Below are 14,095 nucleotides of genomic sequence, written 5' to 3' on the forward strand. Positions count from 1 at the left end.
AGATTAGAATAATGACCCCGCCAGCATCCTGCCGGGGCAAAGCCCAGGGATGTGGGGATGAGGCAGACGAGGACTATTTAGTAATCCTATCAGCCACCTTATGAGCGTCTGCTCCGCACAGCAGCTCCGTCTTCAGATTGAGTTGTTCAGTCAATCACAGATTCAATATTTACTTGACGATTCAATATTTACCGAGGCGCTTTGCAGCACGCGTGACTGAGGAATGCAGCGGCGAGGATCCTATCAAACACTCGTTACATCACGCATTTAAGGGTGAGATTGGGAGGGAGGAGGAGAGGATGGAGGATGTCTCATCTATTGCAACGAGACGCTGATGCAAGGTGTGCTGGAACCGAGCCTGATCCGCTGCTCGAAACGTGTTCCCGTTTTGTGTCGGATTCACTCGACTGGTTACACACATCTTGTCAGATGTGTATCAGCATTGCAAGAGAATGACTCACATTTAAAGTTTAACCTTCAGTATAAATATTTTAAAAAACAATATTCTTAGACATATATAGCTGGGGGAATGAGTCTTGTTCCTGTTGCCCCAGAGGACAGATGTCTTACACTACTGTAGGTCTGCTCCTTTTAGCTGGATGCACAGCACTGTGAATATTGGATCCTTGTGGAGTGTGGCTGTATACATGGAGCACGGTTGGAAGGGTGCATGCCAATAGCTTCGCCTCCGCCTAGCACTTGTTGCATCAACCTCAGAAGTATATTGTTTGATCCCTGAGTTTGATTAGTTTTTTATTTTTTATTTTACTGCTGTCAAAAGAAACATTTTGGTCTACTTAGCTCCTTATGTGCTTCTGCATTTATCTGCAATAAAGAAAGCCAAAAACATAAAGACATTCAGACGCAGATGCTTTGTAGTCTGGGAGCGAAGCTGCAATAGTGGAGTGCTTTGAACTGAAACATAAAGTGCACATAGCGCTGTAATAATTTACGTTCAAGCTCGCAGGAAGATGGGAGAGGTGGAGAGAGAAATCAAAACTGAGAATGGATTAAATTAATGGCCAAACATCTGAAAACATGGGTCCAGAAAAATATTCCTCTCCTGTTCTGCTCTTTTACTGTGTCTCAGTCCCTCAAATAAAATACACACACTACAGGCTTTTTACTAAAACTAAAAGCAGATGTAGGTAAACCATAGATATATAAATATATTTACCATGTAGTTGCACTGCACCCGCCAGCAGGCGTCAATCACAACCCACAGAGTTTGAAATGCCACAGCAGGGTGAGCCGTACTCTGAGATGGATAAATAAATAAATACAGTTGGGTTTTCATTTAATTCATTTTTTTTCTTATTTCCAAGATCAGACTTCCGCGCAGTTTGTTTAATGTTTTGCCGCTCTGAGCAGCCACTTCATTTCCTTTGGGCATTGCATTGTAAGACAGTAGAGCACATAAATAACACACTCAAAAATCAAGCATTTGCTAGAATGCGCGCCAACTCTCGGGTATAACTCCAGTTTCTTTAATCTCGGTTGTTATTTTTGCCGGCTTCACAGTCATTTCTGTTTACTGTAAAATTATACTTGTCAAGATAACTGTCCAGATGAGATGGAGAAAGAGGAAAAAGTGGTCCAGCTGATTAGATAGATCTAATAAATCTAATGACATCTATTTGTCAGAGAAAACTACTCATTCAGCATAAAATGTGTTCCTGTAAATGATGTTTTTGGTATTTTTGTGCACTGGTCAAAAAAAAATCAAAGGAACACTTTGGAAACACATCAGATTTCAGTGAGAAAAGACAGTCGTGCTGGATACTGATGACTGGAAATGAAATCAACATACAGAGGGCTGAATTCACAGAAACACAGAAAATCAAAGTGAAAATAATGATGTGGCAAGCTAGAGAGTACAAAAACGATATGTTAGAAGCAGTCAGGATGTCAGGCCCTCAGGCCACCCTCATGAAGTCTGTTCCTGATTGTTTGATCAGAGACATTCACACCAGTGTCCTGCTGGAGGTCATTTTGTAGCTCAGGCAGCGCTCATCCTGTTCCTCCCTGCACAAAGGAGCAGATACCGGTCCTGTAATCTCCTCCATGTTTTTGAGACTGTGCGGGAGACATAGCAAACCTGTTGGCTATGGCACGTATTCATATGCTATCCTGGAGAAGTCGGACTACCCGTGCAACCTCTGTAGGGTCCAGGTATCACCTCATGCTACCAGTAGTGACACTGACTCTAGCCAAATGCAAAACTAGTGAAAAACAGCCCAAAAATATCAGGAGGGAAAATGTCAGTGTCCTCTACCTGTACAAACATTCCTGTTTTGGGGCTTGTCTCATTGTTGCCCCTCTAGTGCACTTGTTGTTAATGTCATTAACACGAAAGCAGATGAAACTTGTTAACAACCCCCCTCTGATACTTAACTGACCAGATCAATATCCCACAAGTTTAAATGACTTGATGCTGATAAAAGCTGTTCCCTTTGTTTGTTTCATTTTCTGAGCAGTTTATGTTATTATTGTGGTTGTAATGTGTGGCTTCACTTCAAACCCCTTTAAAATTTAAAAATGCATTGAGACGAACCAGTTGTCTTTTAGTTTTTTGCTAAAAATGATACAATAAGATATATTTGTGATAAGTAAAAGCATCTTTGTGTGAACCCCTTGTGTAGAAATTGTAGTCGCCACTAAATGTTTCTGGTAACTATCGATCAGTACTTAGAGGAGATTTCGTCTCCTCTAACAAAAGCTTCAGCGTTTGATGTTGGCGGGTTTCCTGCTTCCTTCAGCTCATTCCAAAACATTTCTATAGGATTAAGGTCAGGACTTTGACTTGGTCGTTCCAAACCATTGGCTTTATTCTTCTTTCACTAATCTTTGGCTGTGGGTCATTGTCTTACTGCATGACTCACTTTCTCTTGAAATTCAGTTCGCAGGGAAATGTCCTGACATTTTCTTTAAGAAATCGCTGGTGGAATTCAGAATTCATTGCTTCCCCTTTTGAAGGTAAGCTAACCTGGCACAAATGGAGAAAAACAGACCTAAACCATCATACTGATACAGATGACAGTAACTGCAGGTGGGATAAGGTTCTTATGCTGGATTATTGTGTCTTTCTTTCTCCAAACATGAAGTGTCTTATTTAAACCAAAATTTGTTGCATTATTCCAAAAGCCTTCAGGTTTGTTCTCGTGATCTTTGGAAAACAACAGACAGGCAGCAGCTTCTCTTTTTGAGAGCAGAATCTTTCTCACTGCAGCCAAGCTATGCACAGATTCAGATTTCAGTGCTCTCTTGAACTCATGAATATGAACATTAGCCAATGTGAGAAAGACCTTTAGCTGGTTACAGGCTACCTTTGCATAATCACTGACCTCCCACACTATACCTTGCTCTTGCTGTGATCTCTTCTGTGGAGGGCAACAACGGTCTTGAATCTTTTGAATCAATGCACTCGAAACTTTGTCTGAAGCCCTTTGAAAGCGTGTTTGTTTATTTACCTCCAGAAGCTTCCACTTGAGCCCAGTGGTTCTCAAATTCTGGCGGGTGGGGGGCACAACTCAAGCGAACCTTTAATGCTAGTCTGTAGAAATAATCCTAAAGAAAGAAAATAATGGGAATCTGGTCTTTAAGTGATAACGTATGAACCCTGCTTCCGGGTCCAAACTACTCTGCATTTATTAAGGCTACTGTGATTTTAACATATTATAATGCTCGGTATCTTGTTCTATTTAATCTGAACACATCCCATGAAAAAAAGGCAATGATCACTGTTGGGCTCTCTTGGTTTTTATTACCACTGTTCAATTTAAAGCTCTGTTTTTAAAACCTTACAATGTAACTACAGCCCAGCCCATGCAGCAGTATATTAATGACTAACTTCATATTGTGGATGAATTATCTCAATTGTTCACTGTGTTTATATTATGCTAACCATAGCTCTGTAGCCCGCCACCACGTAGCACATCGTTATATATCAGCTAGCCCAACATCAGTAGCACTACAAACATCGCTGCTGTTTAGTTTTCTGTCTTCATTTATTTTGGAAGTGATAGCAGAGCTGTACGTTTTAATTTTTCAGAAATCTCTCAGTCAGAACATGGTGTGTCATCTTTAGATGGAAGCTAGCAAGTTAACTTCCTGCTAACTTCTAACTCTGTTAAATTTCATAAATCCTCTTTTCATGGATGCATGGATGTTAAACTTAATTGTTACACCTGGTAAAGCAGCAACGCTGATCATTTTATTAAAGATGAAAGGATTTAGACAGTTTTTAACTCTCGGTGATGCCGCAGTGTTTGTTTAACTTTAAAGCGGAGTTTGGACCCAGAAATGGCTAATTATGTCAGACTTAAACACCAGGTTGGACACACAGGTGCGTAAAGTCAGGGAAAATGAGACTAGGGGAAACCTCAAAGAAGGCACAAAGAACAAATAACTATCAAAATAAAGAAGGAAGTGAAACATGATAACTGAATTGAAAAACAAACACGAATTTACTGACACAAGAGGATGAAAAATAAACTCTAAAGAAACAGGAACTGAAAATGGAACAAACCAGCAATATGAACAGAACTATAACCAGGAAAGTAAGTAATACAATCACCAGAAAATACTCAAAATAAAGCAAAACTATAAAGTCCATAAACACGAGATGCTGTGGCAGTATGTTCAAAGCTCATGTTATGTTATTTTCTTGCTGTGAAACCAGTTCAGTCAAGTAGAAAGTAAGACACATCCAGCCAAGCTTGAGCTTTGCTAATATGACAAAGCATAAGCATCAGTAAAATATGTCAAATGTACATGTACTTCGTTGCTTTCTACTATAGATGAAAAGAGCTATAAAATGAGATCCTAGTTGTAACAAACTAAAATGATCTTTTGTTTTTACATGTGCGACTGCATGACGAACTGAATCCACACCAAGGGTCCGTTCTTCGTACCTCGCTAAGTAAGTTAGCTGGATTTGATTGTTGACGATTTCGCGTGATCTTGGATCGTTCGGTTCTCCAAAGCTCATCCGGGACTTGCTGTCATAGCAACAGATCCGTAAGCGTAAACCTGCTCGGGAGCAGGTTTACTTTATGTAAACAGGATTAGATCGCGGCCACTCAGGTATGTCCGCTTCACTTATACGAAAGCAACAGCGATATTTTACCACTGTTTTTCCATAAATAAATATTATCAATGTAACTAAAGTTAATGCAGTATTTGATCCTTTTATTGATTCCATACAGATACATACAGGTCATTTCCTAAAAAAAGGGAAATGTACTATTAATCATTCTATTTCATGTATTTGATTATTTCAGATGTAATTCATATTTTAGAGTAGTAATTGTAAATTACTTCGTGTAATCAAGATGAGAGACCACGGCTATAAAAGCGAAGGTGGATTTGGGAAGTCTGTCGCAGCCATGTCCTGTCCGTATACGCGAGCCACCCATTGCAGAAGGTGCAAGATTGATAAGGAGAGTTTTCAGAATTCAGCGTATATTGCGGGATAGACAGGATCCTTTAGCTCAGCGCGACAGTGTGCTCATAGAGAGATATCGATTTTCCCGTGAGGGTATTATTTACTTAACCAACTTGTTGACGAGGGGGTGCAGGACCACCACCTGTCTTTGTTTGCTCTGCCCTTTTCTTGGTTGCTGTTATAAACAAACAGATTATTTCAGGGTCTCTTTCCAAGAGACTAAAAGCAATACAAGTGATAAATATTACCATTCTGTAGAATATTATATTTCACTTTTACTTGTTCCCATGTTCTAGTGGGTCCTGTCGTGGCTCTAATGTGAAAGAGGATATAATGTAATATAATATAATATAATATAGTGTAATATAATAAATTTACCCTACTGCCTACTGGTGTTGGCCAGAGGGGCCGATGGCGCGATATGGCAGCCTCGCTTCTGTCAGTCTGCCGCAGGGCAGCTGTGGCTACAACCTTAGCTGCTTCCACCAGTGTATGAATGTGAGAGTGACTGAATAGTGGCATTGTAAAGCGCTTTGGGTGCCTTGAAAAGCGCTATATAAATCCAATCCATTATTATTATTATTATTAAATTACTTACGAGTTTAATTTGTCAGCAACTTTCTGCCAGCCCTCTCTCCTTGCTTTTGCAGCCTTTGCAGTGTTCCCTTGCGTTTTAATTAAACTCTGAAACTCCTGAAATCCCTCAATCAAGAGTTCTTGCTCTGCTGCCAAAAAATACCGAGCGCGCTCCTTCGACATTTTCGCCGACCAATCAAAGGGTTGCCGATCAATGTTTCTACTATCGATGCGTAGCCCCTGTTAAGCCACCCAGTCATCTCACATTACTTCATCCAGCTATACTAATCGTCAACAACAGGTGTGTTCGGAGAACCGGAATAGCGAGCTCAAAGTTAGCGCGATGATTTGATCTTGGATGTAGTAAGCGAGGTACGAAGAACGGACCCCAAGTCTTCTTTGAAACAAACAAAACCTCTCTCCCATCAGTCTTTGGCTCTCTGAGGTGCAGCGCTTACATGCTTTACATCTGCTTTCTGTCAATAACCGCTCTGATTCTTAACTACCCACAATGGATCAGTAACCGGTTGATCTCATGCCCCCTTTCTGCTCTCCCTACGCAAGCACACGCGTACTTTAAACTGCACGTTTGTTGTTGTTGCTGTTGGTGGTGGTGGTTGGCTTTTGTTTTTTTTTCTTCCATAGTGATTCTCTCAAGGCTTTGATCAAATATAGAATAGAAGCTGCTCCCTCAAATCCACGTCTTCCTCCTCCATCTCATCTGCCTCTGAGTACCGTTGGAAGAAGTCATTCCCCATACACTTCTGTATAAATACAGACATGCACCATACAAATACATGATATATGAAAAGTGTTTACGCTTCATATATTCATATAGTTTCATTTTTTGTTGAAAATATACCCCACAAAAAATTTCCTGGCAAATTGACTCAGCAACAGCCGTAGAAAGAAGATTTAGGAGAGGGTGAGAGAGGGAGAGAGGCCTGTTGAAGGGACAGACAGTCCGATTGAGAGAGGAAGCAAACGGGAATTGGAGACAGAGATGAAGAGAAATGAAGTGAGACAGAGGGAATTGGGGGGGGGAGGAAGGTGAGCGACAAGAGAGATGAAGGAGAGAGAGTGTGTGTGTGTGTGTGTGTGTGTGGGTGGGTGGGGGGGAAGGATAAACTATTTGTCACGCTGCTGACGGAGAGAGATTGAAAAAGAAGGAGTGGGAGAGAAGAGTGGAGGTTGTCTTGATATAATGCTTTCTTATGCTCTTAAAGTACCGCTGTAGTCTGTCTACTTAGCTCCAGCTCTGGCTTGTTTTGTTGCTTATTTCCTTTCTCTTCTTCTTTTTTTCCTCCTTTTCTTTATTTCCCTTTTGTCCTTCCTTCCTCGTCTGCCCTCCCCGCAGGCACGTCTATAATCCAGGTGACGGCGACAGATGCTGATGACCCGACGTATGGGAACAGCGCCAAGCTCGTGTACACACTGGTGCAGGGCCAGCAGTACTTCTCTGTCGATCCCCAGACAGGTGAGCGTGCTTATGTGCGTTTGCGTGTAACACACGTGGGCGGACGAATGTAAAAGATGCGCAGATCTCAGAAGGCAAACACGCACGCATGCAGCAGGAAAGCGACATACGTGCAAGATGTTCAGGAGCGAACAGCTGAGCTCGGTCTTCACAGTACCCGACATGTCTGTGCTGTGTGACGGCCTAAGGAGACGCACACGTGTTCGTGTAGGTGTGTGTGAGACACAGGTGGAGTGAAACACTGGGGAACCCGTGGACCTGCATGCATGAGTACAGAAACATGTCTCTGACTTTCTCACACACACACACACTGAAAGCAACACTTCCCCCCCAGTGCAACTCCCATTCTCTTGTCACACTTAGTCATCCATCTTTCTCTCTTCCCCTTTTCCCACTTGTGCCCCATCAAACACATACACACTTGCTCTTTCAAGCACACCCCACCTCCCCCCACCTCCACCTCTTTCCCCCTCTGCGGTTCGCTCCAGCATGAGCTGGCAGAAATGTATTCACGCCGCCAGGCAACAGCCTAATATTATTATTTCTGGGTGAAGCAAAAGCGAAAAAGACACGTTTAAAGACACACGTCAGCGAAGGCTTATGATCTCTGATGCAGGGCAGATTACAAAAGGGCTTCAAGAAGGCGTCTGGCGTGCCTGTTGTCACCGTGTCGGAGTCTCGCACACGTCACCTGAGGGCAAAAAGTTTTATTGTCGAGCGTTTAGGGGTTGAGGGCGGAGGAGGGCGCTTTATTTATTTATTTATTTATTTAACTTTATGATGATTACTTTTTTAGCAGTCTACCTTGGAGGGGACTTTTAGCTCTGTTTAGTCAGAAATGGAGCACTGACTGTCTTGATGTTGTAGGTGCTGTTTTGATAGGCAGCGCGCATTGAAGAGACATTAAGTTTCACAGTAAAACTCCATATCTATTAACTTTTTCAGATTTTTGTTTTCTGTCTGCCTGTAGAAGTGAGAGCCTCCATGTGAGCGTTTATTTTGCCCACACAGTCACAGGTGGCCAGCACTCGTGTTTTGCTCATTGAATGTCAATGCCTGGTAATTGATTGCCTCGGCACGTGAGGACCTCTCAAATAACCAAAGGGAGCTGCAGGACTCTTTGAAATATAAGCCTAATTCCACACAGTGTGTATTAGCCGTGACACTGTGCTTTCAGAAGAGCTTCAGCATTCCGAACATGTCCGCTCTCCTCTTCTCGACTCCCTATCTCCCTCTTTTCAATCACCCCCCATTTCTCGTCGGTTCCATCACCGAGGGTCTTTTTCAGAATGTGCACTCGGAGGCGAGCGCGTTCGCTCATACATTTACTTTGTTTGTTTATGAATTCTGCTCAGAAAGCTCGACATATTTCTGCCTGTTCGTTCGTTAGCATTCAAAAGCAGCCCAGGCTGAATGTGATTCACCTTGAGCTGCCAAGTCATCCAGGCCGGTGTTTTTTGGTTGATGCTGGGCGAGAGCGGGCAGAATTTGATGTGCAACATCCAATCACATGTAGCAGAATGAGGTCATTTGCACGGGGGAGGTGATCGATGTCGAACGCGAGTAAATGATTCGTCTTTGTGTGCCGCTAAAGAGCATGAGACACAGAACGTGATTTTATGCTCTGTCAGCATGTCTATCTGCTGCAGCGTGGTGATTTGTCTTTTCCAGATGAGCCCCCTTTTCACATATCTGTTTATGTACGTGTGTTTCTGTGCGCCTTCAACGGGACATTAAGTTATATATTGTAGCTGTCAAATGGAAAGTGAGTGTCTCCAAAATGTCAGAAAAACTGCCACATTGTCAGGAAAAGCAGCTCGGTGACGGCGCACGTCGATATCGTCCAATAGGCTGTGAAAGGGCAAAGCAGAACTTTAAAAACACTCCGATTAAACTCAAATTACGGGCTTTTAACACAGAAACAAATTGAGGATTGCTTTGGAAATGATAAAACAACTGCTATAAGTGGTAACTTTACAGTTTATTGTGTCGTAAGCTGAATTTTATACGCCATAAACTGGTCTGTTGTTTAAGTACACCAGTAAAATTACAGTTCTGTTGTCATGGGAAGGATGAGTAAACCACCGTACCAACAGAGATGCCACCATCTAAAATTAAAGCAAGTTTATTTGTTGAAGGTGCTGCCATGCTGTTTGTGTAAAGTTTGAATGAATTTGATATCATTTCTTGTGTTTCCTGATGTTTTCCTTTCACCGCGTCGGCCATGCTCCTCTGTCTCTGCCCTCCTGTTTGTCTCCGTGTTAGTTTTTCGTACTTTCATAGTTTTTTTTTGTTTGTTTTGCTTTGATATCTTTTACTTTTTTGTGCGCTTGACAGTTTTCTCTCTCCCTCGGTCAGTTGTCCGTCCATCTGTTTGCCCTCCACTTCTCCTCATGTTCCCAGGTTGTTCTTTGTGCTTTCCTCTACTTTTTTATTGTTTTGTTTTTTTTACCTTATTTGTTTTAAAGCTCACTTGTTGGTGTCTAAACCTTCTACACACATAACAGAACCTTACCCAATTGATTTCAGTGCATTGTAAAAGTAACTTGATTGGTGGATGTCAGGACTTTTAAATTAATCATTTATGAGAATAGTTACACATACAGTCAAGTGAAAAGAATGTTTTCATAGGGCTCTGTGCAGTCCTGTGAGAAATTAAATACGGCTTGTGATTCAATAGTTTGTAAAACTACCTTAAGCAGCAGCTGGATGATTTTATCTGTCTCACAGATCATTGTGGAGACATTTTGGCCCACTCCTCTTTGCAGCATTATTTGTTTATGCACAGCTTAAAGTCCCACTGCAACATTTCAGTCAGATTAAGATCCAAACTTTGACCGGCTCATTGCAACACCTTAATGCTATTCTGTTTTAGATTTACTGCTTCGCTTGGGATCATTGCCTGATTGCATGACCCAGTTTTGGACAACATTTGGCTCCAGAATACTTTGATATAAAGAGTAGTTCATGGTTAACTCAATGACCAAAAGGTGCCCAGGTCCTGTGGTTGGAAAACAAGCCCAAATCATCAACCCTCCACCACCATGCTTAACAAGTGTTTGTGTTGATATGCAATGCTTGGTTTGCTCCAAGTGCAGTCCTGTGTGTCTTGGCCAAAAGGCTCTGCTTTGATCTCATCTGTCCAGCAGACACTCCTGGGAAGATTGTAGCATTGCATTAAGCTCAATGCTCCAGACCAGCAAACTGCCAAAACAGTTACAGAGGTGCCAATGATTAGTTACCAATGTTCATTTGATTAGCAGCACCAAGCTGTTACTTACCCTCTTAATTTCTATGGAAGCTCTGATGATGTTTTTCACAGGATTGCATAGAGTCCTATGAAAACATTGTTTTCACATGACTGTATTTATCTGCAAAATATACAAAATAAACTTGCACGGGTTAGCCCACCTGATTTACAGAGGGTGCATGAATAATTCAGAAATTAGTAATTAATCTAGCACGTTACCTATATTTTGCAGAGGCCTGATGGTAGTTTGCCTGCATTAATATTTGCATGGGGGATTCAAGCGGTCCATTTACTGTAATACTATTTTTTATAGCTAACTACATAAAACTACAAATGATTAGCGGCTGTAAAGGAAGAAAGTGAGTGTTGATTTTGTCATTCTCTGCTACAAGTGAGCAACATTTGACAATTCCCAACCCATTTTATTTCATCTTGACTGCTGTGAAGGAATATACAGGCAGTGCATTCCTCAGGCGGCACACACTTGACATTTTTTTCAGTGCTCGTGCAACAGGACTGTGGTTGTGTCGTGCTCACAGGGCGATGTCATCATGGATAAATCTCACAAATCTGAGCCTGAGGAATACATCACTGTGACCAAGCATTTTATAGAAAGCCAGAGCTGACATTCTTGCCCTTTCACATAAAAAGTGGGTTGTTTTATTTTTGGGTGTTATGTATGACCTGTTAACAAGTGGACATTCTTTTGCAATAAAATCAACTGAGTGGTATTTTTCTGCTGGCTTGTGACCTTTTTGTGATACATTTGTTTCATTTTGCATGTACATTGTTTAAGTTTGCGGGAATGTGTACTTTTCAAAACTGGCAACACTGCTAATTAGTTTTTATGTGACTCTAATGGAATAACCAGTACTTAGATTTATAAATAAGGGTTGCAGACCATCAGGACCAAACTGTGTTATATAACAACTTGTTAACATTTATACCTGAAGGCTAAATGGCATACTGGAAATCAAGAATGACCTTTCATTAATGACTTCCTCACATGTGTAACTGCGGTGCTGATGAAGTCTTTAATAAAGGGTCATGACTTTCTCAGTTCATAACGGGAAGTCAGATCTGTTGTTATAAATGTTAATAAGTCATTAATAAAAGGTTACGGTGTCTGTTTATTAATTTACCACTTCATAGGACATTTAGTTCTTGTCAGATCTATTGGCGGTTCTGACTCAGTCGTCAATAAAGACTTATTACATTAATGCAATTCTTAAAGACTGATCACAGCATGTGGATTTTACTGCAAACAGTCAAATTAACTGTAAACTCGGAAAGCTGTGCCTAATTAGAAAGTGGTACCTTCAAATGTGTAACAGATAGATCCACATACCAAAGGTGTGACTGCAATATTTTATCTGAGAGTAAGAAGATTGTAAGGAAGTTATAGATGTGAAGAGAGCAGGATGAGGTCCTGCTGTGCAGAGAGATTTTCTTCCAAAACAGAGCGCAGGCCAGAAAGTATATTTTTAAAGCCAGAAAGTTCAGTTAATCATAAAGTTATAAATATTGATCACAAAAGAGTTTCAGTCTCACGCAGATGTATTGTGATCATTTGTTGCCAAGTGGTAGAAACCAAGGTTCATGGTCCTTGTGATGCTACCCTATGTGTGTGTTTTCTCCAGGTATTCTACGAACAGCTGTACCCGATATGGACAGGGAGACCCAGGACCAGTACCTGGTGGTGCTTCAGGCTAAAGACATGGGGGGGCACCTAGGAGGATTATCTGGGACCACCACTGTAACCGTCAGGCTTACCGATGTTAATGACAACCCACCACGCTTCACACAGAGTGAGTAACTCAGCAGCTTATACCGCTACCAAATAAAATATAGAACAGGAATAGAGAGGCAGCAGTCTGGGGAAAATTACTGCTGCAGAGAGTGCATCACATCCCACATACATGCACGCTAACTGTACATACTGCCCACTGCTCACGAGAGCACACGCCGTGCAAGAACAGTGGAGCCATCAGCCAGTGTAAAATAACTGTGTGTACTTTTAATCATTTTGTTATGCCTGTGTAAAGTTTCTAGCTTCCGATATAGGGAAGGGATGAAGAGAAAACAAACACTGAGCTGCATAACAGCATAAACACCATGTTTGTTTTACACCAGAAGGCAGAAGAGTTGTTGGACCTTTCTGACCTGCAGGTCCTGTCAGGATTTTCACAGCAGCAGTCAGGCAGAGGAGATTCCTGCAGGGCTGCAAAGTACCTCATCAAACATTCAGCCATGGATTTAGCTTGCCTCTGCTATGATAGATCGGCTGCTATTTCCAACAGCAGCTACACTGTCAGATTATATCTGACAGCACGTCAATGTAGGAAACCCTAATTGGCTTCCTAATAACTTTGAATATGGTTAATTGAATTACACTGTTTGCAATCATGACATCGTTTTAGTAAAAATCATAGATGTGATAGGTCTTTCGCACTTGCAGTCTATGAAATATGTTTTTGATAAATGAAATCAAATTAAAATTTACTCTTGTGGATTAAACAAAATATAGACCAAATTAGCGGTTGGCATAATGGTGAAGATGATGTAATCAAGACGGGTTATTAGATATTGTCCTGTTGGCGATTATAATGTTAATCATTCTTCCAAATAGGAGGCAGATCTTCTTCTTCATGTACTAGACTGATGTGAATAAGACAGGCTGGGATTAATTAATTCTCTTCTTTGGTATGTCACCAAAAGAATGGTAGGTGTGTTCTTTCATACCCTCGAAAGGACAAGCTAGTTAGGCCTCCTGTGAATGATCAAGAGAATCATGTGGCCTTGGTCGCCAGGGTTCTCCTCGTATTTTACTTAAGGTCGTCCTTTCTGCCATTTCTCCTCTAAGCAGCTCCGTCTCCTCCAGTTTAATTGCTGACCTTCTTCCAATTAAAGTGACGAGGACAGGAGTTGGGAAATCACTTTTGTATGACTGCTGTAGAGGAGCTGGTAGGAACCATACAGTACTATGCATAGTTTACTTCCAAGGACCTTGACTTTCTTACAATTTTTTAAAATGGTCTTGATCAGTAGCCCTTCAGCTTTCTGAGGGTCTTTCAAAGTTTTTCTTTGGATATTTGCTGATTTCCACTCATTTTCAGTCCAGTCCTTATACTGACCATTTTTAGAAGGTTTATGTATTTATTTAATAATATGTGCTATCACTTATAATGCTGAGATATGAATCATCAAAGCCTGAAAAAAGAAACATCACTCAAGTAGTGAGCCAGTTTTCTGTCTATACATCAAAGACAACTTGGCAAAGAACCCATTTTATATTGTATCTGTAGGATAGATGATGGATCTTTAGGCACTCTGTTACTCTTAGCCT

At 41.3% G+C, this 14,095-nt stretch overlaps 1 protein-coding gene across 2 annotated transcripts in view; it reads left to right on the top strand.

The window, feature by feature from the left end:
- cdh24b (cadherin 24, type 2b) overlaps window positions 1-14,095 on the top strand; it is a 155,872-nt gene that overhangs the window by 82,140 nt on the left and 59,637 nt on the right. For both annotated transcript variants that reach the window (XM_086270602.1, XM_086270603.1), the window contains exons 4-5: window positions 7,380-7,499; window positions 12,390-12,557. In XM_086270602.1, coding sequence (XP_086126728.1) covers window positions 7,380-7,499; window positions 12,390-12,557 — 288 coding nt within the window. The remainder of the gene's footprint in view (window positions 1-7,379; window positions 7,500-12,389; window positions 12,558-14,095) is intronic.

This window comes from Aulonocara sp. 'chitande type north' Nkhata Bay, linkage group LG18 (genome assembly GCF_057382095.1).
Source record: "Aulonocara sp. 'chitande type north' Nkhata Bay isolate Kocher_YH1m ecotype deep benthic linkage group LG18, A_spYH_male_GT1.1, whole genome shotgun sequence".
Lineage (NCBI taxonomy): Eukaryota > Metazoa > Chordata > Actinopteri > Cichliformes > Cichlidae > Aulonocara > Aulonocara sp. 'chitande type north' Nkhata Bay.